Genomic DNA, 23,493 nt, shown 5'->3' with positions numbered 1-23,493 from the left:
TTCCGTGTTACGGAGATACTGCATGACGGAAATCCCAAACCATGGAGTGTTACACAGCGGTGAAGAGAGAGAGAGAGTAGTCAAATATTCCATTTTCTGGCTGCCTACGCTCACGTATCCTGAATCGGGAGGTCTACTGCAGGACTATAACATCGCTTATATTATGAAGCTGTTCGCAGGTGACAGAATTGACAATGTCGGGCTTATGAGGCAACGCGACCAGGAATTCAGGGCGCGGCAGAGCACAGGAGGATGAGGAATCAAAGAGCCTATGAAGCTTATAAAGTCAATGAAGTCTCTTCCTCACCTGCAGACAATAAAGATTGGCGGCGCAACCGGACATTGGGTCCAGTTCCGCGACGCCGCGTGGAAATATTCACAGGCATACTTGATGGTTGGTTGCCTTCATCTTCAGGACTAGGGTCTGACTGCTTACACTTCGGACTCTACATATTTCAATACCATAAAGGATGGTGGAGGAAGTATACGCTAATCCTGTCAGCTGCACTGGACACGGGAGTAGCGTTCACAGGGCTGTTCATCTTTTTTTTTCCTGAGCGATGGATTGAGTTCAAAGTCGTCTGTCGCGGTCCTGTCGTGGTGTCGTGGTGCAACTATTACAACATGACGGATCCACGATACCAGAATGCACCATATTTGGCAGTTGATCGACGCGGTACTGCATATCGCCAAAGGACAAGTGGGGAAACCTGATCCTTGATTGTAAATAAAGCATAGCTGATGATTATTAGTCCATCGATTGACCTCTAGCAGTCTCGTTTCGATCATGGAGGTTTAATTGCATACTCAAGTAATGTATAGAGTCATGATAGAAGTGAACTGCCTAAGTCAACGGCGAAGCTGTGTGCTGCATGCCAAACCAAGCATTGTGACCTCTAATTGACCATGAATCTGTCAATTAGGGATATGTGGAGCAACTGCTCTTGTTTCCACGACCGCCTTTTGGGTTCCGCTTTCGTATCTTCTGGTACGGGGCAAGCTACCTTTATTCTCGACCTCATCAATTGCCGCGACTACCAAGCATACACGGATCTGCCGGCCGAGCTCCAAGAGACTAAAAAAAAAAAAAAAAGAAGGATTGATCGACACCATTCCTGATCGTGATCATGAACAGCAGCTCGTCGGGCAACAGCAACAATCAACAGAGCGAAAAAGGATCAGCAAAGGATACCACCATGAAAGAACCCACCATTGTCCCAACATCATCAGTTTCCACAATAGCAACCACAGCTGAATTCAAAAAACCGCCAGGGACGGGCCCTGTTTCGATTACCATGGACGCATACCACCAAATTCAGCAAAAGCGGCTATTGGAACGGCAACAACAAGAACAATCGAATCCACCACCAAGACCCAACAAGATAGTAAGAATCAATCGACCCAAGGATCCTGAGGCTGAATCGCCTGCAGTGGCCCCAGAAATGCAGCCATCGCTGAATGCACTGGAGCAGATCGTTAGTATTGTTCAGGCAACAGTGCCGGCCCTGCCCCTGCCATCACAGCCACAAGAGGTCCCAATGCCCGGTCCGGATCTCGCCAATATCATTTTTGGAAGCGCCCCTTCGACAGCAGCAAACACAGCAGGTAACGCGGCAGAAAAAGCAGCAGAGAACATTGCAGAAAAGGATGCGGGACAACAGTCTGGTCCACCAAAGCCAGCAGCAGCACTGGATGGACAATCAGGAGGTAATGGCGGTAGTTATCATCGCAAGAGCGTAGGCGGATCAAGCTCCAATGCTAGCGGTGCTGTATCACAATCACAGCCGAGGACGACTTCACCGCCCACCCCTGTCTCAGGGTCGTCACTGGGGGCTCATAAGAGTCAGAATTCGAAGGGACAGAAATCGATGCACGCCATTGAGTTGATGCGTATCGCCGCAGAAATTTTACAACTGTAAGAGCATGCTCTCACCCCCCATGGTATCCAAATTGACGAATATGGTGCGATAATCAAGCGCTTATTTGCAATTTTCTTTTGTCAATGTCTCTTTTAGCCCCCCAACGACAACGGGATCAGCTCTCATCTATTACCATAAATATCGCGCTTACTTGCACCAAGCCCACAAACGAGGCGATCGCGACAATGAGGCTACCAAGGCGGATGAATATGTATGTCGATCTGAATCTCCTGCCGCACCCTTCAGGATGGGTCAAGCACATGGGGTTTACCCGTATGATGAACCCGCTTCTCTGACGTCGTGATCATGTTTCTCGCATACAATCTCTCTTAGCTCTTTGCAACGGCATGTCTGCACCTGGCATGCAAATGCACAGAGGTGAGCCGCAAGGTTCGCGATCTCGTCAACGTTACATACCGGGTCATGAACCCCAGCCAACCTGTGCTCTCGCTTTCGATCAAACCGGGTGAAAAAGAAGTGTCGGTCCAGGAAACAGCGCCATCGTCTGGATCATGCAGTCAGCCATCGCAACCTACAAATCTAACAGCACCCCCGCCCACAGTTGCCACATATTGGCACATTCGCGACTCGCTTTTGACAACAGAGCTGATGCTTCTTCGGATCCTTCAGTTTGACTTGGATGTGCCTCTTCCCTTCAGCGATGTGCTCCGGATATACAAAGGAATGGGCATGGTTTTCAGCCCGACAGACGAAGAGGCAGCACATCTATATCCGAATGCCTCTAATTTTGATGTCTTTCTACCAGGACCACCAGTCAAATCGTCGAACTCTACTTCACCTAATAAGCACGGAACCTCAGCATCGTCTTCGGTCTTACCCGTCTCGTTGGCGACGCCGCACACGGGAATCCACCCAACACTGTCAGCGCTCGTTCAGATCTCGACGACGTTCTGCATCGACGCCCTTTGTTCATCCACTATTGCACTCAACTCTTCGAGCCGCGCTTTGGCCATGGGCACTATTTATCTCGCAGTCCGATCTGCAGGACTGGAGCTACCATTGCCGTTTGAGGAGTGGTGTCATGCATGGGGCAGGCCCAACATTGCTACAGGGTTTGGACTTCAGGTGGCGGGTAGCGGCGGGTACGGGATAGGGTCTCTAGGCATGGGAGTTGGAAGCATAGGTTCCGGAGTCGGTTCAAGCGTCTCGGTCGGAGTCAACGGTATTATGGGACTCAGCAGCAGCGGTACAAACAATCTATTTGTGTTGAGTCCTCGGCCAACGAACGATAGCACCATGTTCATGGAGGGCCTGGAAATGGCAAATGTGCTTCCTGGCGCAAATGGAGGCGATCCTGTCTATTCACAGACACACTCACCCCTGGCGGGCAATTCAATGGCCTCGCCATCTGTGCCAGCCTCACTGGAGGGCGTACAAGGACAGCAGGAACCGTCGAACACGCCCTCACAGCAGCCCATGACCATTGTGGATGAGGTTCGCAAGGTGGTGCAAGAACTAGGAAGCTTTTACAATCGTTAGAAGGAGATTAAAAGAACTAATAGATAGATGTCTGCTCGACCTTGGTCGTTTTACTTTGTCAATGGGATTCTATTGTGGGGCTCAGATGCTTAAAGATATCTATCTTTATTTCTCCTCCCTAATGTATGGTAAAAGTGACAGCTATTTGATCCAGAACAATGAGAGTTCCGCCTGCTTGGCAGCGAAGACTGAAGAGGTGACCGCACAGTTAGAGTATTTACAAGTGGGCGAGAACAGCGTCGGCACCAGAGACGGAGACACCGGGACTGAATAAGATTGAGAGAGAAGTCAAAGACAACAGAAACGGTCAGCACCTTGCGCGGCAAAAAATCTCCATTCAACCGTCGTGAAGATATATGTATGAACTTATAACTTACCCAGTCTCGACGCCGACATAGGTGACCTTCAAATCGTCAGCAACGAGGGCAAAGCGCTTGGAGCGAACAGCACCCATGCCGAGCTTGCTGAGGTCTATAGGATATATATATATATAAAGATCGGTCAATCAATGCGGTCCTGTTGTTCTCTAATCGAGTCCAAATATGGATGAATCGAGCCTGACGACTTACCCTGGGTGAGCCCAGTCGCGGTAACAAAGTCGCCGTTGCCGTCGGCAGCAAGGATGATCTTGTCGCCCGTCTTGGTCCACTTGCCCCAAGCGTCCATGACGCTATTGTGTGTATGTGTATGACAGATCAAGTCACGACAGAGATTGGTGAGCAAAGAAAATAGAGATCTTGCCCCATACAATTTTCTGATAGGAACGCGGGCGAGATGACTTTGTACCAGAAAAAAAAAGAAAAAAAAAGAAAAAACTCTTGAAACTTACAAGGCATCGGTGGTGGCAAGGCAAATGATCTGATCAACGCCCTTCTTGGTGAATTCATCATACTTCTGATAGAACCTGTAGACGTTTAGAGCGAAGAATTTGACCGTGAGTAAAAAGAAACATTAAAGTACACATTGGAGGCGGGCAAACTTCCTTATCGTAATGATTTTTTCCCATGGTCAGCAAAAAAACGCAAAGATATGGAATTGAAGACTTACTCAGGCAAGTGCTGGTTGTTGCAGGTGGGAGTGAATGCACCAGGGACACCAAAGATGACGACCTTCTTGCCCTTGAAGGAGCTCAGATCCAGGTTTTGGGGGACTCCGCAGGCATGCTCCAGGGCGGGATCGTAGGGGCTTTTATGTGTAGATCGAATCAAGCAAAAGAAAAAAATAACAAGTAATTATGGTCAATTACTGAGCAGGATATGCAGCGAGTTACCATTAAGACACAGCAAAGAAGTTGAAAGCACTTACCAGTACTTGAGAGAAACACTGGGGAGGGTGTCGCCGACCTTGATCTAAGGAGCGAAGAAGGAGTAGTCGGGTAAGGGACTCTGGAGATCCACTGCGCAGAATTTGCAACGGCGCTTTGACTCGTACTGCTCGTTGCGAGAACAGAACGCGCCCTTACCTGAGTCATGTTGAGGATTGTAGGACGTTACTGGGGGTAGAGAGTGGGAAAGAGAGGGGTGTTGCGGGTGTGAGAGTGGATGGGTTGATGAGGAAAGGAATGAGTAAGGACGCGCAGAAGACTCTTATAGGACGAGCAATTTCTTCGAACGGGCCATTGGAGCAATTGACGCGAGCAAAACGCCCGCTCTATAATTGCAAAGAGGACTGTCCTCATTGGACGCGTTTGTTCTTTGTTCTGCATGTACTCCTGGTTTGATATGGGAGGACGACAAGAACCCGCCCCTGGGCCACTCAGTGCGTCCTCTGCGGCCATCTGTTCAGTCTTGGATGGGGTGGGGTACTCATATAAACAGTAACACTCTATTTCCATGCGCATAATTCTCTTTCGTTTCTCTATCCTCTCTTTCGTTTCTCTGTCTTCTCTTTCATTTCTCTTTCGTTTCTCTATCTTTTATTGAACCAGCATATGTTTTCTCACTTTTGCTACCCACGCAATCCATGAGCTACCCAGAAACGGAGTCGTCCTGTTGTGAACTAACATTGACAGACTGGTTGCAGCAGCTTCAAGTAGCGAGACAACAACTCTGCGTCGACAAGCGTGTACCAGCAGAAGTATGGGAAAAAATCTGCTCCTATCTCTATCCCTCTCAACTTTCTCGCCTTTCTCGGGCCAGTCGGTCGCTCTATGAGCTGGTTGCGAGCTTGAAAGTTTGGCACTCCTATTATATGCGGCTGGCTGGTACAGGATTGCTAAATCTATTCCGCCGTCTTCCTGGCACTCCACTCTACAAGACCTACATGCAATACATATTTGCTCTCAGCTACCACATCTGTGAGGGTTGTTCAACCTTTTCAAGGCCTCTATGGAATCTTCAAGACTTCGGCGCCATACCTCTTCCGGTCCTGGAGTGGCCAGACACAGTCGATCCAGCAAAACCTAATAACAGAAACATCGAACCGGATCGAGAGCAATGCCAAAGCGTGATTCGCCTCTGCAGATCCTGTCGCTGCAAGCTTTTCAGCGTCCACTCGGAACCCATTCTGGAAAATGCTGCACTTGAGGCAGCCAGAAGCGCTTTCGGAGATGCTGTCGGTATCCGAGCGCACAATGACACACCATGGGACCTCATTGACAGGAGCCGCAAAAAGCTGGACACCTACTATTTGGCACCGAATAAATCTCTGTGTCAAGGTCGATCTGTTGAATGCGGGACGCATGAAACATACTGTTACTACCACCATTGGTGTATGGAGCGGCTTTTTCCGATTAATTCTCGCGCTGGCCTTCCACATGCGTTAGGGATCTCTATGAAGCATTAAAGAACGCATCTCTTTTGTTAAGCACCTGCGACAATCTTAATCAGTACTTCGTCAAACGTTCGTACTCCACAATCAATGCTTCTTTTCAAAGGACAATGAGAACAAAATATGGCTTTATTCGGTTTTATCTTGAGCTGCATGAACCTCCGGCCATGTGTACATGTAGATACATTCTGGCTCTCCTCATATCCAGACTCAGACCAGAAATGTATCGTATTGCCAAAATGCGACTCTGCAATAGAAAGCACATGAAGTATGTAGGTGTAACAAAGCCAAGGTTGTGGAAGAGTCAAGAGAGTCTCGGTCAGGATCAAGGTGGTTTTCAAGATGTGTTTATTACTGAGGCTCCTATCAGTTTTATTACTGGTCTTATATAGCTATGGTCCTGAATATGGTTTGTAACAGTCATCTTAGTAGGCAGGCCAGAAGAAAGTATCCCAATGGCTGTTTGGCATCATGGTCAGATCGCGCTAGGAGTTATCGAAGGTCACGCGACTTCAGTAGTATAATGCCCTCAGGACATGTGGAGTTATAGTGCGCGCCGGATATGTGGACCTCAGAGATGAAATCTTTGACGCGTTCTGTTACTTAAACGGCAACAACCAACTGGCCCTTCTTTTTTTTGTCTCTTTCACGGGAGTGCTCCTCGTTAGTGCAATAGAGTCGCAAGCCAAAAACAAATCCACACGCTCCTTGGGAGTGCTTTCTCTCACGTCATTTCTCCTCTCCAACTCACCCATTATCAAAAGAGCAAACTGCAAGCAGCTGTTCACACAAGACTGCATTTTTTGAGCGAACTGCGCTTTCCGCAAAGGCACAACCATAGAGTGAACTTGATTCAGTCAAAAAGTGCCTGAGAAATCCATAGCGTAAAACTTGTTCTGGTCTTCAAACGATGTCGAGCCAAAGACAGTCAACCCTCGAGGAGGTATGGCATCACGACTAATAGACCTCACCTGTGCGATCCAAGAGTCCCTCATATCACGCGTCAGTTTGAACACATCCTTGCACCTCTTCTCGGCTTTCCCGTCATAAACAAGTGTTGCCTCGGCCAGATAAAGTTGATGTGTCCTAACGAAAGCAACTCCATCTGCCATATGCGCTTGCTCTTCGGCGTCCACAAGAGGATCTCGGCCAAAGTTTTTTCGGTCCTTGATTCCTGTCACCGGGCTTTCGAAATGCCGAGATTCGATCCTGACCAAGGTCAGAGCTCCCCGGATGAATGACCAAGTAAAATCGCCAAAGCCTCCGCGTTCATTTACATCCTTTGGAATCTGATCATGGAAAGCAAAGTAGTGCGAACTAATATAAAAATGCGAATTAAAAATCTCATATTGACTGTTACAGTGAGCATAACCACTTCAGGGAGCTGTTAAAACTTATTAGGAATAGATAATTCCCTGAAAATAAGCGACAACGGGTTCTTCAATATCTTCAGTTTTCAGAGCCCGCGCGACGTCGTCATATGATCCATTCGAACCAAAGACTCGGGAGCAAACGCCATCAAACGTAGGCCATACCGTGTCGGCCGTGCTGCAAGGGAAAATGGTTTCCGTCGCGAGCTTTACTTCAGTTGGCGACAGGAACCTTAGAAACGTCGAGCCCAATGAGAGATCAGCAATCCCGTCCCGAGCCAGAGCGAACGGCCCTTGGTTTAGACTTCTGAACTCCGTAAACTTTGACAAAAGATCGACTCCTCCAAATCGCCAAGTAGTTGGTTGATTGAGAACAGAGAAATGTGCTATATCTATCATTGGAAAGAATAGTCAGCACCTGTGATCCAATGCACAGGATTTTGCAAAACGCAGCCGGCATTCAACACACCTCCTTGCTGTCTTTTATTCTCTTTCAATGCAGGCAACTCCTCTGGGTTATCATCAACGAGAAAAACGTTCTTGAGCGGCATTTGCCGTACTGTGGGGCTCCTCGGACTCAAAGAGAAACTCTGTGGCGACGAGTAGGTTGAGACACGTCGATGGTTGGGTGGGTTCTCGTCTCACAGTCGGCAGAGAGCATTGGCGCCGGAGAATCTATGAATCCAAAAGGGTACAAATGAAAATACTAGGAACACATCTATATCCTCATTCAAGTCATCATTTTCATTGAAGCCTTACTGTTCCGCACTGCATTGTCTAGACCTTGCAAACTATCTATTCAGCTGGAGACAAGTAGACAGTAAACACATGATCAAACACTCCTGAAACAACGCATTTTTTGTCATCGCAATAGATGCTTGCTCTTACGGACAGTATGATCCAGTATGGTTGTATTTATAATGGTGCCTGCCGATACACGCAACAAACTCTTTGTCTCCTGCAATAACAGTTCATTGAACTCCTCTCGACATCGATCCATGTCGAGTGCATATGTCTGTGCTGCATTGTTTTCAAAGCGACGTTCGCGACCGATATATGCTGTAAAGCAGCTATACATCTTCTCGAAGGTGGGATGCCCGTGGAGATCTGAAATAACAAACTCTTTAAACGACTTCATCCTAACAAAGCCAACCTCAAAATAAATTAAGGTTAATATGCCAGGAACAAGCAACAACGAAAAAAGCAGTTCCCTTCTCTGCCCGGATCTTGTGAGGCATCAGATGAGCGACAATGAACGTAACCAGGCGCAGAGAACTCCTGGACAGAGGCTGAAAGTCCGCACCCGTATTGATAGACAGCCAAGATGGCTGCCGATCTCACCCTCACAGACGCGATAGGAGCAATGGAACTAGAAAGCGACGACATATTAAGAAAAGAGAATCAGATACTCAAGAGACCGGGAAGGAGATGACGGCAAATGGGAGCAAGAATTGAAGAAAGGGATGATGGAGGGAGGAATGATGGATGGAAGGAGAATAAGAGTTGAAGGAAGGGGAGATAGTGGCAAAGAACAATGAAATTCATCAGCGATGGCAACAGACCGTCATTCCCAATTGACTCATACTGCAGTTTGCTTGTGGGTAATTGAGCGTCAGCCTCGATTGGCAAATACCATATATGGTATCTGCAGCTGCCCTCTGAGAACAGTGGCAAAGGAAGGCGCCCAAGGAACCCAAAGGACCTGCAGCCATGGATTCCAGATGCTCTCTGGAGGTGGAGCAGTGCGGAAAAAAGAACGCGTTCAAGCCCGTGTGAGTGACGTGACTCGAGGGGAGAGACTGCGGGCGAGTCTATCACCAACAAGGCCTCCCCACATCTGCCTCCTCATCCCTTTGATTCCATCCTCTCGAACTCCCATTGACGGCCCAACTCCACCTACAGCCTCTTCCCCTCCCCTGCCAACTTCCTTACTCCTCCATCTAATCCTTTTGCAGACCCCGTCGACATGAGCTGGTTCGTCCTTGTCCTCTCCTCTTAATTTTTAGTTTCTGGCGCACTTCTCGAAGGAGTGGGGCACAGTAGTTATCAACTGTTCAGTCGGTCCTGACTCTTGGCCTTCCTCTCTTTCTTTTGTTGCCGTTTCAATCAACAGGAAGGGACTCACTAAGGCAGTTTCCCGACTTCCTCATACCTTGTCCACAAAGACCGGTATCCGCGATTGTACGTATTCTCCTCTCCTGCTCTCGAATGCCAGAGGAAGAAAATAGAATTATATCAGGCGGCACAGCCCACCTGGTTTCTTTAGTCCATTGGGTCTGTGTATTCACATCCAGTTCTGATATCTCTCACTAGCAACAACCGACTATGAGTTCAAGGACATGAACGACAAGTTCACAGCCTGTGAAAAGACAACAGCTACTCTCTTAGGCGATGTGTGCAAATACCGCGACAGTGTTACAGGTACGGCAACAGAGTCCTGCTCTCGTCAACTGCTTCCTGTACGTTCTTAATGAATTCATCTCCCGCTCACAGCCTTTTGCGATTGCTCTGTATCGTGTGTTAGCACTCCTTAATCATCAGGCGGAATTCGGCATCGTCCTCGCAGAGATCTATGACCCATCTCTGGGCGAGCCGATTGGCGAGGTCACCCCACGCCGTATCCAGACCGCACCAGAGTCTGTTCAGGCCGTAGACGATTTCCAAGCGGTCATGCGGGAGATCAGGGATATTCTCTTACCTGAGGTGGTACGTCTTTCTTCCATGCCTCCTAAAGAAACATACATATTTCAGGAGTATCAATGGGTCCCTGACCTGCAATTTTATCTATATTCGCTGTACAGGACAAACTGGAGGCCTCAGTCGTGACTCCGTTGACAGAAATGCAGAACCTGATGAAGATGATCCGGAAGACTATCGTTAAGCGTGACCACAAGTTGGTTGACTATGATCGCTTCAGGATCTCGTTGAAAAAACTCCAGGATAAAAAGGAGAGAACGCTGAGCGACGAAAAGCAGATCTTCAAGGTACGGCTCTGGTTCAACCACTAGCACCTTTTGGGACGATCCTTTTTACTTCGCGATACTTACTTTTTCTTTCTTTCTTGATCTTGTTAGCTCGAATCTCAATTGGAAGTTGCGACAGCGGATTATGAAGGGTTGAACAACTTGTTGAAGGAAGAACTACCTGGCTACTTTTGGCTGCGAACGCAGCTGATGGAACCCGTCTTCTACTCGTTTTTTTTCCTGCAGCTCCGCATTTACAATATTCTTCTGGATCGCATCGACCCTCTCTCCAGAAGTGGATATTACGACTTAACCATGGACATCATTCAAGGATACGAGGCTCGCAAGGGCGACATTGCGCCCACTCTGGAGGGGGTTGAAATTATTACCAAACGGGCCATTACAACTTGTAAGGAATTTTCTCTTTGATGCCACCTCGCCTATAACTGCATCATCTTATGTATGAGCTGCTAATGTTGATCTCACTTTTGGATTACAGCCTATGCCAGCAAATACGGCAGACCATCTCCTGAAACCAGCCCTACAGGAAGCGCCTATGGGACCCCAAGGTCGTATGGAGGCTCAAGCGCATCTGTGGGAGAAGCAAAGTCCCATTCACCCCCAGCACCCCCAGCAACAAAGCCTTGGCAGGCGGCAACAACAGCCAAGCCGTGGCAGCAGCACCAGGCGTCAGCACCCCAAACGGCTCCAAAGTCATGGCAACCAGCTACTGCGGGCACATCTCGTACTGCAGCACCCACAGCACCAGCGCCTCCAGCATCAGCACCTAAACCATGGCAAGCAGCCGGCGCGACCGCCCCTACACCAAGGCCATGGCAAGCCAAGTCGACTCAGGACGCATCGCCACCACCAGCCTATTCAGCACCGCAACCTGCTGCTGTCGCTCCAGCTCCTGCAGCTCCGCGAGGTGGACCCAATGTGCATATCCACGTTAGTCCATTCAGTACAGGAGTCGCAGGAGCCATAGCAGCTTCAGCTGCGAGTACGGCATTCCAGGCCGGGAAATCGTCCCTCGCTAATAAGAAGCCCCCACCACCTCCTCCACCCAAGAGGTTGAATGTCAAAATGGTAGTCGCGCTTTACGATTACGATGCACAGCAGGAGGGCGACTTGAGCTTCAAACAGGACGACCGGATCGAGCTTGTGGAGCGGACTGCGAACACGGATGACTGGTGGACCGGCAAGTTGAACGGTAAACAGGGTGTTTTCCCAGGTAAGAATCTTTGTCCATGTCCGTTGTTCTCTTGCTATTTGTTCTGGTGCAGGGTGAAGAGACTCTTTGGGCTGACAGATATCGTTTATTTTTTGACTCGACTCATACGTAGGCAATTATGTTAAGGAGATCTGAGGCAAGAATACATTGTAAGGATTGAGGTTGGAGAACGGCAGATGGTGGTTTTATGTCTTTGGAAGTAGTGCCATAGAAATACGACGATAATAATAAAGGCGAGGGTGTTGCTGTTGTACCAATTCATTATTCAGAGTCATCTCTTCATGCTTCCTGTCGAAGGTGCGCTAGATCGTTGTTTTACATTTATTTTGAAAAAAAATCCCAGGAATGATCGACATATGAGGACTCAACTCAGTCAGGGAGCTGTTCACACCAAGCGATGCAGAATCAGGATAATAAAGTTAGTTTTTTTTTTGGCGTGTATTCCTGTGTTTACTATAGCGTTCAGGGTCACAGAGATCTCGAGGCACCTGAATTAAACCCATGTAAAAATTCCTAGCTGCGCAATAGAGCTCATGGAGACCTAATTCAGTTTTGCCATTAATTATTTTGTCACTGGTCTGTCGAAGCGATGCGAGGCTTCACTCAACCTTGCACCGAAAGGCCTTGTTTTTACATTGGGGTTTGCCCAAGGATGGCAGTTCATTGTGTGGGATAGAAGCCCAAAGATCCTTCTCCACGCACGAGGTTCCCTTCCGGGACTACTGATTTCTCTTTTGATATCCATGAAGCACTCACCTTTCGAATACACTATTCTGCTAGTTTGGTCATAAGCGGACCGACTGAAAAAGAAGAAAAGATGGAACCACTTCGATTCGATGGACACTTCGCTTAAAGACTGGTCGGCGTTCCTGAACCCATGCGGTACTCGAAAGGTCCACCTTCGCTCGATGTAACCATCATTCACTAAAAGGTGGTATTATTCCCCTTTAAAGTTTAGATAGAGCATATATAAGCTGCCATGTCTCCCACCATCCTCTCCTTCGTTTCCTCTCACTGTTTCCATTTCTCATCATCATCTTCTCTTCTTCTTCTCTTCACTCTATCACCATCATTATCTCCTATCATGCTGCGCTATAAACCATATCGTGCTCTCAAGAACGCCGCGGACGATTGGGTCGCCAATCTCAACCTTTCTGCGCTCCAAGAGTACGGAAAGAACCATGCCCCGATCAACGTCTTAGTTCTCTATGGCTCCTTGCGAGAGCGATCCTTCTCCCGTCTGCTCGCGTACGAATTCGCCAGGATCCTTGACCGATTGGGTGCTGATGTCCGCGTGTTTGACCCTACGGGCCTCCCAGTCAAGGACGGCGTGTCCGAGAATCATCCCAAGGTCCAAGAGCTGCGTGAGCTCAGCCAGTGGTCCCACGCACACGTCTGGGTGTCTCCTGAGCAGCACGGCAATGTCACAGCTGCCTTCAAGAACCAAATCGACTGGATCCCATTGTCTCTAGGCTCGGTCAGGCCAACGCAAGGCAGGACACTGGCGATTGCGCAGGTGTCCGGCGGCTCGCAAAGTTTCAACACTGTCAACACGCTCCGAATCCTGGGGAGGTGGATGCGCATGTTTACGATTCCGAACCAGTCGTCCGTACCCAAGGCCTGGACAGAGTTCAATGAAGATGATCGAATGAAGCCGAGTGATCTGCGCCAGCGTGTTGTCGATGTTGCGGAAGAGCTGTTCAAGTTCACGCTTCTCTTGAGGCCCCAGACAGAATTCCTCACAGACAGATATAGCGAGAGAGAAGAAAAGTTGAAAAACGGCTGCTTACTCTCTCAGGCTGAAAAGTTGCAGTGATGAATAATAATGGAAGCTGTAGCTGAGTTTTTTTTTATTTATCAACCAGGACAACCTTAATAGTTGTTCTCTGCAATAAACATCTTGATTCGATTCTCGATCTCGTCTCTAATCTCTCGGGCCTCTTTGACGGATTTGTTTTTCGGGTCGACGATTATCCAGTCAATAATGTTGACACCAGGCACATAGGGACAAGTCTCGCCACAGCCCATCGTGACAATCGTGCTGACGGTTCTGGCGAGCTCCGGTGTCAACTTGACGGGTTGGACGTTGGAAAGGTCAATGCCGACCTCCAACATGATCTCTCGAACAACTCCATGGACCTCAGACGCTGGGTTGGTTCCTGCGGACAGTCCTTTGATGGATTCTTGGGTCTTGTGCTTGTTGAAGAACGCTGCAGCCATCTGCGAACGTCCTGCATTATGCACACACGCGAACATAATGTCGGTCATGGCTATAGACTAGCTGTAATTGATTCGATCCGAGAAGGGGTCAGGTCAAAGTTCCCTTCCGTGTATTGGTAACAATCTTTTTGTGAGTTTGAATGGCAGGACCTACCACACGTTGTATGTCCTTGTCCTCGGCGTAGAGAAAAAAAAAACAGAGAAAACCGGTTTTCGTTCACTAAAAACCTCAGGGGACTAATAGAGAAGCGGACTAGAGTTAGAGCGGTCGGACCGGCAGCAATATAGAGGTTAGCAATGGTTATATGAAAGGAACGATGGTGGGAAGATTGTCGTGCCCTGAACTGAAGCGGGACTTTTTTTTATTACCTTGGATAGGCTTCGCGAGCTCGGGCTGTAAATGGTAGCGGATGCGAGGAAGCAGGACAGCGGGAAGTGGTACACTCCTCGATTCTCACATTAGCAATGACTCTTTATACCCTTGTGGTCAACCCTCTCAACTCCTTCTCGTCTTTTACTCCTACACTTGCGCTTGCCGATCATGGTGGTACACGTTGATGTTTGAGTTGCCAGAAGGCGTTGCTCGGAAGAGCCTCCGAGAGCGAATGGGAGGAAGAGAGGGGGTGTTATAGACTAGGGATTGAGTACAGTGAAGTACGGGGGAACGGAACAATGAGGACCATGAAGGCTACCGAGGACAAAGAGTCCAGGTCGTGGTGGAGAGCAAGAAGATAAGGAAGAAGGTAAGGGGGAGAAAGGGAGCTGAGGTGTGTTCCATTTTTTTTCTTACAGATCTAGCGGCGTAATAATAAATAAAAAAAAAAGATGTACCCTACCGGTATAGCTGAGGACGGGGTACATTGATTGCCATAAAAGGAAATAGTGTACCTTAAAGCACGCTTCGGAGTTTCGTCTTCGTGTTTTGCTTTATTTTAGGTTACACACACAAAAAAAAACAAGGTCAGATCCTATGGAACCATACACTGGATGACATCGATATCAACATAAACGATGGCTGCCCCCTCCCCCCACTTCCCGATCCTCCTCCCCTTGCCCAACCCTCTTCTTTTTTTCCTCCTTCCCACCCATCTCCTCTTCCTCTTCCGCCCTCTCTCACATCGCTTCCAAGACGAACCACCTCAAATTGACACAGCTTCATCACTTGCCCTAGCGCAGGATCTACCTTTGACGCCTTCTCATTTCCTCACTCAATTTCGCACTCATCATGTCCACAGTGCTAGACGTCCATAGCTGGCTGGTGGTCATCACCTTCATGGTCGTCATTATCATCGTTATCCATCCCATCCGTCTCCCACTCCCCATCCCCACACTCACCTCAGCACAGAAGACTCAGCATGATCAGGACCTAAAAGAGACCAACAAGCAGTCGAGGACCTTGAGGTTTCCATATTCGATCGAGCTGAACATTGCGACCGCACCCGTTATAGGAGTACTCTTCCTCCTGGCGACCCTGTCCATCGGCGGGGACAGCGTCAGGGACGGCATTGTCGGAGCCCCAGACAGTGGAGTGGAGCCTTATGCGGTCATGATTCTCTTTTTCTCGCTGGTATGTATACATGCATCCCCTCCGATCTGACCCAGTACGCCAAAGTGCATTTGGTTTCTGATCAGGCAACGCTTTATACTCACAGACATGCTTTTTCTACCTTGTCTTCCTTGTCCTCGTTTGACTCCAACCCTAATCTTCTTCTCAGGCATACATTTGCATCAGTCTGGACATGACCGGCGTGTTCCAGTACGCCGCCTTCTGGATCTCAAAGCGTGGAGGTGGCGGCGGCCAACGGATCTTCCTCTCCTTCTTCCTGCTCTCGACAGTGATGGCAGGCCTTACCAGTAACGATGTCGTCGTCCTGACTATGACGCCCTTCCTCGTCTACTATTCCCATGCTGTCAATCTTGTCACTCCGGTAGCCTTTCTCATGGCCGAGATTCAAACCGCCAATATCGGTAAAGATGCACGCTCGATAACGCTATGTATGTTGTTTCTCTATTAGAACCATATTCTAACCCAGGATACGAACGTATGTTGTCGATTTCGTAGCCTCCATGGCCCTGTATATCGGAAACTTGACAAACGTGGTCGCCTGTCAAGCCTACAAAATCTCATTCCTCGAATACAGCGCATGGATGCTCCTTCCCTGCTTTGCGTCCATAGCTGCCTGTTATGTCATGCTCCGGCTCAACTTTCGAGGCGAGCAATACATTCCTTCCCGTCTCCAGTCCCCAAACATCGATCCTCGATCCTGCCTTATCGATCCTTGGGGCGCAGTTTTTGGCCTATCTGTTCTGGCATGCTCGCTGATCTGTCTGATCGGGACATCATTTGCACATGTATCCGTCTGGATTGTTACGGGGCCTTTTGCCCTACTAACCCTGGCTAGAGATATGTGGTACGACTGGCAGGGAAAGTTCAAGGGACTCCACACAATGACTCTGACCCTGGAGGATGGTGGTGCAAAAGAATTGAACGTTATCTCAAAGAAGGCAGAAGGGGGAACGGAAAGTCGTTTAGAGCAAGGATTGCCGGTATTCCAGACAACCATCACAGGGTCGGATAAGAGCAGTGATGGATCATCGACGCATTTAGGAGCAAATAGCGCCATCGCCGACACTGCTGGTAGGCCGGAACTGGAGAAAGCGCGTTCTTCAGACAGTGTAAAGGTTACAACAGAGTCGAACAACGTTTCTGGATTGCTCAATAACGACCACGCCGTCATCGCGCCTACTGCTAACGACAGCAACAGCACGGAGCACCATCCCAATGCGATCCAGAAGTTCTCAGGTGCATTCGAGCGACGACTCCCTCTCCTCCATGCAATCGCGATCCGTATGCCCTGGGCAATTCTGCCCTTCACCTTCAGCATGTTCATCCTGGTCGAGGGTCTTTCGCACACCGGTTGGATTGGAATCTTTGCCTCCTGGGCTACACACCTGGTTCCGAATTACATTGCCGCGACCTACGCCATTGGCTTCATCTCGGTCCTGCTGTGCAACATCTTTAACAACGTGCCCATGACGATTCTGGTTGCTCGCATCCTACAGCACCCGGAATTTGTCAATTCACCTTTAGCGACCCCGGAGGTCGTCAAGGGATGCTTGTTCGCGCTGATCGTAGGAAGCAACTTGGGTGCATGCACGACCTTGATCAGTTCGTTGGCGGGGTTGATGTGGGATTCAGTATTGAGGAACAAGAACGCGGGCGTTGGGTTCTGGGGGTTCCTGAGATGGAATATGGGTGTGATGCCCGTCGTCATCTTTGTAGCATTGTCGGTCGTTGTTGCAGAACTGGCTGTTATTTTCTGAGGAGCAGGAGGAGGAGGAGGAGGGAGGGGAGGGGTTATAGCAATCATTGTCAGTGCTTTCAGTCGAGTTGAGTATACCATGCGAAGTAGAAGCGCTCTTTTATTCGCAAATTCACAGTGTGAGTATATTTTCTACATACCACTTTTTTTTATATATTTTATTACTTTACAAGCTGTGGTCGTCAGAAAACATAATGCATATCACTTTCTTCGAGAGCAAAAACACAGCGTGAATACATCGCTTTTAAGCAGAACTCGTTGCTACTCAGCTATTGAGCATCATTCAAGTCCTCTTCAATCCTGTCCTAATGAACGTTCGATTTACCATGGACGATTTAGTTCTTTTATTTATTTAACCTTTTTTTTTTTATTCATTTTCAAGCAACAAAGCATTCTACCGTCGACAGGTCGTCATTGTAGACTGATCTGTTCCTCAAGAACGGTACATGTATCTTGTGCAGAAGCAAAAGGAGACCATGGTCTCATGAATGACCTCCCGCATCTCATACCACTCCTCTTGATCCCAAGGGTAGTTTCTTTCGAAACCCTTGGTGATCTCGATGAGACCCTTATACACAGAAGCCCTCAGCTCCAGAATCTCTTTGCGCTCATCAGGTGCCTCTTCCGCGGTATTCTCGTCAAGGAACTTTTGTAGTCGCTTGAAGGCCTCATGGATATACTGGAACCGATGTAGGTATGTATGGTCTTGATCGGACTCGTGCAGCTTGATTTGCTCCTGTATCCATTCCAGGATATCGGAATGGTTCTCGGCAGCCATGTCGTAGTCGTTTTGTTTCGCGGGTAAAGAAGCAAGTTCGCCAAAAGGAAAGCGAGACGATGAAAGGGGTTATAGAGGGTGAGGGGAGGAGAATTGATTTTCAGATAGCCAGTGCTGGAGACCATGTATTTATGCCCTGCACATTCTAGCCAAGCAGGCAATGAAGGAAACGAAGAGAGTAAAGACAAGAAAGTGGATACTTTGAGCAAAAGAAAAAGGCGATTAGTTATTTTGTTATGGACCACATCATCAGCTCTAGTCCACCGAGATCAGTAACTGGATCTTTGGGCATTTATTCCAAGGCTGCATACAAGCAGACCGATACTCGCAGCGCATCGCACGTCGAACTGCAGTCGTCGTTGCTGTGCAGTCGCGTCTGTCTGTCTCCATCGACGCGTTTCCTATCAAAATCGCGATTTAGGAATAACAAGCCACACATCGTTTGTGTTTGCCTGTTTTTGCCTAAAAGAGGAGTGATCAGGAACGAACGGCGAGAGCAGAGTCAGCGTCGTTCATCACCCCCCCTCCTCACTCTCTTGCTACATCCTCGCCGGCACATCCTCCTGATTCCCCCTTCAGTTGCCTGGAACCTCCACTCACTCTGCTGTACTAAAATCCACTCAAGCCTATCACATCGGCTTCAGCCTATTCCATTCAAAGCCAGCGGCAGAGTGATGGTCCAAAGGTCATGAGTTCTAGACTGATCGCCAAGAGCTGTATACCCCCGTTGCACCCTCGAGGTATGTTCTCCTGCATGTCCTCGATATTCTGTACTATATCAGAAAATCTATTGTGTGTCCAAGAAGACGACCTGATCTTTCTCTCTATATATTTCGATCATAGTTCGAGGCGGCCAATCGAGCGGATCGAATACTAGACGTCATACTGTACAACGCGGATGGCTACCGACTTCAAATAGAGCTTCAGCAGCATTTCCAGCGGCAGAGATGCATAGCGCGCCTTATTTCAAGTGCACGATTCCCACAGGCAGGATCAGGATCGCGTCGCTATCACACTGCCTTAGAAGGACGTTGGGATCATGGACAGCGGCTAATCTGAGGTCGTCTTCAGCACGACCATATTCCACCTCCATAATCACCCCGCTACTACGCCTGGATACCTCAGCGCATATCACACAATTTCCGCGGCATCATTCAAAACCATCTATGCACCCGTCAATGCCTACCGGCCGATCTTCTCAGCAAAAACTTTTTACCTCAGCGACCTTAAAGCAGATTTCGTCAACAGAGTCAACGGTCGCAAGGAATGCGTCTTTGGAGTCTACACCAACAAGAGCATCATCTGAGCTGTCACCGTGGCAATTTCCACAGACACCAATACTGCCTCTAAAGAAATCGAAATCAAAACACCTTTATGGACCGCTACCTCTGCCAGTTACTCTAGAAGCGTCCAAATTCAACACGACTTTACCATCAACAAAACCTTCTCCTTCGTCAATCGGCAACGTATCGACGACTGCCACATCTCAACTGGTATTCCCGCCACTGCCAGCTGTTCTTGGATCCCAGCCTTTGTATTACCTTGCTAAGAGATTCCCCATTCTGGCAGAGCAGGAACTCAAGGCTTTACCCAACAAGACGGCGCTAGACTACTCGAGCTTTCTGTTGGGCGCTACAAGAACCGCATATCCATCTGCAACAACTCTCCGCGCGGTTATCCGTCAGTTCAGGAATTTTTTGAAAGAGTCAGCTCGGCAGCTGAAAGCCTCACCTTCGACATTAGTGTATATGGAACTGCCCAGGGCGAGGATATGGACTCAGATGATACGAGGGTTGATCTGGCTGAAGCAATACCGACGAGCTCGAGTTGCTATTCACGCAATGCAGAAACTGGGGATCAAACCAACTGGATATGCATGGCGTGGAATTTGTCGTGGCTGGATTGAGCAAGGAGACTTGGATCGTGCGGAGGCATTGGCTGCGCAGGTCTTTATGAGGCCTGAGATCTCGCACGACTATCAACTGGAGGAAAAGCCATATTACTTCGTAGACATGTCGGAATCAGCACAGGATCCTGCACGTCTAAAGCATCGGTCACCCATGTCACCCAACTCAGCACCTCTTTGCCTGGTGATTGAGGCACTGGCCGAGTGCGGAGAGATGGAACGGGCCAGATACTGGTTTGATCGAATCCCTAAGCACGAGATGACAGATTTGCTGACGAGTAGCATGGTGGCCGGATACCTCAGGATGGGTCTGCAACATAAGGCACAGGAGGTCATTCGGATTATGGCAAGATGTGGAGTCAAGCCAACGGCTATTGTTTTCAACCCGATCGTGGAACATGCGGCCAAGAACATAGGCATGGAGGTGGCAGAAGAATTGGTGCGGGACATGATCGAGCGCGGCATTTTTTTGAACCTTTTCACCTACAAGGCATTGATTCGCGGATATATTGCTACAGGACAGAAGGATAAGGCCTTGAGTTGTCTCGGTCGGATTGGCGCCTCGGGACTTGAGACAGACAGGGCATTGGGCCGAATTTTGTTGGATGGTTTCTATGACATAGGCACCCTGCGCAAAGGAGACTGCGGTCCACCTGCGATCTGCGAAGTCAACAAGACACAGGAAATGGAGGACGAATTTGGAATGGACAATCTTGAGTTTGTAAAGAGGCCAGGGTGGAGCCAGCGATGCATAGCATGGATTCAAAGCCGCAAGTATGAGCAACTGGAGGAGGCACTACAGCAGGTTTCGGATCTTGGCCGCCTGAGAACCGATGCGGAGGCTGTCCAAGTCATTAAAGCGCTTACAGATCAGCAGGAGATGGCTAGAGCACGAAACTGGTTTGACCAATTAGTGTCGTCAGGCGGGTCATGGCAGGACGAACCTATACTGGAGGATTTGATGCACCACATGGTCTCGGGATATCTTCAGACGCGTCAACCAAAAGAAGCAGAGGCAGTACTTTGGGCCGGCTCGCAACGGGGGGCTCAGCCTAAGCTTGACACCATCAACTTGATGCTTAGGTGGTCGACCTTGCACGGAGAAATGCAGGATGCCGAAGATATGGTTCAAAGAATGATACAGTCGAACATCACGCCCAATCTGCAGACTTTCGACGTTCTATACGAGGGTTATGCCTCGCGAGGCGCATTAGGATCACTGCAAGAATGTATGGTCAGGATGGAGGAGGCATTTCCTGGGCACGTGGATCAAAGCCCATCGACCAAGGAGCTGCGGAACCTCCTATTTGGCCGACAAGAACCCCGTCCTGTGGAGGAGGAATCGTTTGCCACACCGACTTCGCCAACCTCATCTTCTTCTGGAATTTTGGATGCTCTTTGTGCGCGATGGACAGAACAGGACCGATTAGCACAAGCAGACCAATTCGTGTCCGAGCTCGTATCGAATCCGAACGTGCCTATCAGCAAGATACCATTTTCGACCCTGATTCAGGGTTGGATCGACCAAAGTCAGCGGAATAAGGTTTCATCATCTGCTATGCAAGCCATTGCTCAATCGCAATCGCGTTCAGGAACTTCGAGGACGCTTGCGCCTTCTGACTCAAGGGCGCCGACATCGTCCTCAGTCCCTAGTAGCGAAAGTCTCAACCACGAATTCCGTCTTCGACAGGAGAGCGTGGGCCAAATGCGCAAGGCCCGTTACTGGTTCGAGAAGGTCCCGGAGGAGCAGCGGACGCTGGATTTGGTGAACAGGATGATTGGCGGATACATGGCCCTAGGCCTGGAGCACGAATCCGAGCACATGATCCAATGGCTGGCCTCACATAAGATCAAACCCGACGTGGTTACTTACAACCACATTTTGGAGCACACAGTGCTACACGTAACCATGCCTGCCGCCGAGACGCTTGTCAACAGGATGCAGAAGGGAGGAATTACGCCCAATGTCGATACCTGGAACTTGCTGATTCGTGGTTATGTGATACGAGGGCAGTCGATCAAGGCCCTGTGGTGCCTGGATCGGATGACTGGCAAGTGGACTCCACCCTCGTCCGCTCGAGCGAAATTGGAATCTCCGGCACAAGCCAGATCTGCCAAGTCCAAGACACGCGAGATGATTGAGACATACGATCGTGAGATCCTGGATGTGGTCATTGACGATGATATGCCGGACGAGGATATTGAAAGCGATGCTATCGTTCCAACTAGACAAGCGCGCCGATCTCTGCGGCGGCCTCAGGATACTGTTGAGCCTGTTGTTGGCTTTGTAGAACCGAACGAGATGACGGAGCAGCTGATTTTGGCAGGATTCGGCCCGGAACTGAAACCAGAGCAAGGACATGGAGACTATGCACGAGCGCTGGAACTGTACAGAAACAGAGTCGCACGGCAGAAGCAACAGAAGGAGAAGCTACTGCAGGGGCTTGCATCGTTGACTGAGCAGAACCCTCAATTGAGACCCAGATCGAGCCTCGACCACGAGAGAGACAGTGACGAGGAAGAGGAGGCAGGGTGGAATCTCGATCACCTGGAATTGCTCAAGAGACTTGGAGGGCTGACGGGGACAGATGTGGGAATGACGACCTTGGACTGGAGGAACGAGCTCAAATGGGAGGAGATGATGGAGATGGAGAGGGAGCAGGAGCGGGAACTCTCTGGACGGAGCTGGCCTCTCTAAAGCAATAGCTCGGCATGAACACCCACGTTCATACATTAGACATCTGTCCTTTGTTATTTTAATTTTCTTGTAGAACAAACCACGCCTTTTTATTTGTTTGCTAGATCCTGTTCCTTGTTCTCGTCTTGTTCTTCTTCTTCCTGTCTCCATTAAACATCTATCGTGTACATTATTCCAAACGAATGCTAGAAAGTGCTATTGAGCCTTAGACCATGGATTCTGGACCAAAGTCAAGCTAAAGAAGAAAAAAAGGTTCGAAAATAGGAAAAGCCAAAACGAACAGGATTCTCACATGAACGATACGCCCTTGCACCGCCATTGATATTCAGAAAAACAGAGCACAGAGACAGGCAGTGGACACAAAACAGGGGTTTACCGCGCAGAGGGAGTACAGAGGGACAGAACCGAATATCCGTTACACAGCGCAGTAGTCCACACAAGACATGGCAGGACAAGCGAGATAAGGCAGGATGAGGCAAGACGAGGGAGGATAAACAGTGGATTGAGTTATAAAAAATAATCGATCCATGGTTTTCTTGGGCCACAAGGCGGTGATACGTCGCGTCAAGTCCAGGAACGGACGCGCTTCTTTTGATGTTTTCTGTCATGGACTCCTTTTGTCCTTGCTCAAGGCATTCCTTTCCTTACTAAGGGACGAATGTGTTCGGGATGGTCTCCTTCGGAACCTCGTTTCTGGCTCAGTCTCGCTCAATGCTCTTTTTCACTCACGCTCGCGCCCCCACTTTCTCTCTTGCCTCAATTGAAGGTTAACCTGATTTTTTTTTCTTGGGCTGTACCCCACAATATGAAGAA

The 23,493-nt window shown here is 49.0% G+C and overlaps 10 protein-coding genes across 10 annotated transcripts; 6 read left to right on the top strand and 4 right to left on the bottom strand.

Annotated features, from left to right (window-relative positions):
• Positions 1–1,077: 1,077 nt before the first annotated feature.
• On the top strand, positions 1,078–3,508 carry BC939DRAFT_524633 (uncharacterized protein). The gene is made up of 3 exons (XM_051561275.1): positions 1,078–1,915; positions 2,016–2,130; positions 2,253–3,508. Exons 1-3 carry the CDS (start codon positions 1,128–1,130, stop codon positions 3,417–3,419), a joined length of 2,070 nt encoding a protein of 689 aa, XP_051417502.1. The 5' UTR covers positions 1,078–1,127; the 3' UTR covers positions 3,420–3,508.
• Positions 3,509–3,636: 128 nt separating this feature from the next.
• Positions 3,637–4,890, bottom strand: BC939DRAFT_472596 (Redoxin; the record flags this gene model as incomplete). The annotated part of the gene is made up of 7 exons (XM_051558289.1): positions 3,637–3,685; positions 3,797–3,890; positions 3,989–4,089; positions 4,249–4,323; positions 4,467–4,604; positions 4,725–4,768; positions 4,882–4,890. The coding sequence occupies 7 exons, from the start codon at positions 4,888–4,890 to the stop codon at positions 3,637–3,639; spliced, it is 510 nt and encodes a 169-aa protein (XP_051417501.1).
• A 381-nt stretch (positions 4,891–5,271) lies between these two features.
• On the top strand, positions 5,272–6,285 carry BC939DRAFT_435289 (uncharacterized protein). The gene has a single exon (XM_051553472.1). The coding sequence runs from the start codon at positions 5,382–5,384 to the stop codon at positions 6,201–6,203; it is 822 nt and encodes a 273-aa protein (XP_051417500.1). The 5' UTR covers positions 5,272–5,381; the 3' UTR covers positions 6,204–6,285.
• A 760-nt stretch (positions 6,286–7,045) lies between these two features.
• On the bottom strand, positions 7,046–8,332 carry BC939DRAFT_498441 (uncharacterized protein; the record flags this gene model as incomplete). The annotated part of the gene is made up of 4 exons (XM_051559814.1): positions 7,046–7,477; positions 7,724–7,944; positions 8,119–8,233; positions 8,318–8,332. The coding sequence occupies 4 exons, from the start codon at positions 8,330–8,332 to the stop codon at positions 7,046–7,048; spliced, it is 783 nt and encodes a 260-aa protein (XP_051417499.1).
• A 992-nt stretch (positions 8,333–9,324) lies between these two features.
• BC939DRAFT_418521 (uncharacterized protein) lies at positions 9,325–12,010 on the top strand. Its single transcript, XM_051553038.1, has 8 exons — positions 9,325–9,532; positions 9,672–9,739; positions 9,872–9,979; positions 10,083–10,264; positions 10,360–10,542; positions 10,633–10,930; positions 11,021–11,755; positions 11,868–12,010. Exons 1-8 carry the CDS (start codon positions 9,525–9,527, stop codon positions 11,888–11,890), a joined length of 1,605 nt encoding a protein of 534 aa, XP_051417498.1. The 5' UTR covers positions 9,325–9,524; the 3' UTR covers positions 11,891–12,010.
• Positions 12,011–12,839: 829 nt separating this feature from the next.
• Positions 12,840–13,571, top strand: BC939DRAFT_472593 (flavoprotein-like protein; the record flags this gene model as incomplete). Its single annotated transcript, XM_051558288.1, has 1 exon — positions 12,840–13,571. One exon carries the CDS (start codon positions 12,840–12,842, stop codon positions 13,569–13,571), a length of 732 nt encoding a protein of 243 aa, XP_051417497.1.
• Positions 13,572–13,599: 28 nt separating this feature from the next.
• On the bottom strand, positions 13,600–14,416 carry BC939DRAFT_101946 (phosphotyrosine protein phosphatase I superfamily). The gene is made up of 3 exons (XM_051549840.1): positions 14,345–14,416; positions 14,130–14,228; positions 13,600–14,036 (listed from the first exon to the last, which is right to left on the bottom strand). The coding sequence occupies exon 3, from the start codon at positions 14,021–14,023 to the stop codon at positions 13,628–13,630; it is 396 nt and encodes a 131-aa protein (XP_051417496.1). The 5' UTR covers positions 14,024–14,036; positions 14,130–14,228; positions 14,345–14,416; the 3' UTR covers positions 13,600–13,627.
• Positions 14,417–15,200: 784 nt separating this feature from the next.
• Positions 15,201–17,299, top strand: BC939DRAFT_472591 (arsenical pump membrane protein-domain-containing protein; the record flags this gene model as incomplete). The annotated part of the gene is made up of 4 exons (XM_051558287.1): positions 15,201–15,542; positions 15,691–15,943; positions 15,991–16,017; positions 16,038–17,299. The coding sequence occupies 4 exons, from the start codon at positions 15,201–15,203 to the stop codon at positions 17,297–17,299; spliced, it is 1,884 nt and encodes a 627-aa protein (XP_051417495.1).
• Positions 17,300–17,731: 432 nt separating this feature from the next.
• BC939DRAFT_498436 (uncharacterized protein) lies at positions 17,732–18,076 on the bottom strand (the record flags this gene model as incomplete). The annotated part of the gene is made up of 1 exon (XM_051559813.1): positions 17,732–18,076. The coding sequence occupies one exon, from the start codon at positions 18,074–18,076 to the stop codon at positions 17,732–17,734; it is 345 nt and encodes a 114-aa protein (XP_051417494.1).
• Positions 18,077–18,764: 688 nt separating this feature from the next.
• Positions 18,765–22,680, top strand: BC939DRAFT_498435 (uncharacterized protein; the record flags this gene model as incomplete). Its single annotated transcript, XM_051559812.1, has 2 exons — positions 18,765–18,816; positions 18,920–22,680. 2 exons carry the CDS (start codon positions 18,765–18,767, stop codon positions 22,678–22,680), a joined length of 3,813 nt encoding a protein of 1,270 aa, XP_051417493.1.
• Between the last annotated feature and the right edge of the window lie 813 nt (positions 22,681–23,493).

The sequence above is a fragment of the Gamsiella multidivaricata genome (genome assembly GCF_025024155.1).
Source record: "Gamsiella multidivaricata strain RSA 2152 chromosome Unknown BC939scaffold_2, whole genome shotgun sequence".
Classification (NCBI taxonomy): Eukaryota; Fungi; Mortierellomycota; class Mortierellomycetes; order Mortierellales; family Mortierellaceae; genus Gamsiella; species Gamsiella multidivaricata.
The sequence above is the reverse complement of the archived record's forward strand: the minus strand, read 5'-3'. Positions and strand labels throughout refer to the sequence as shown.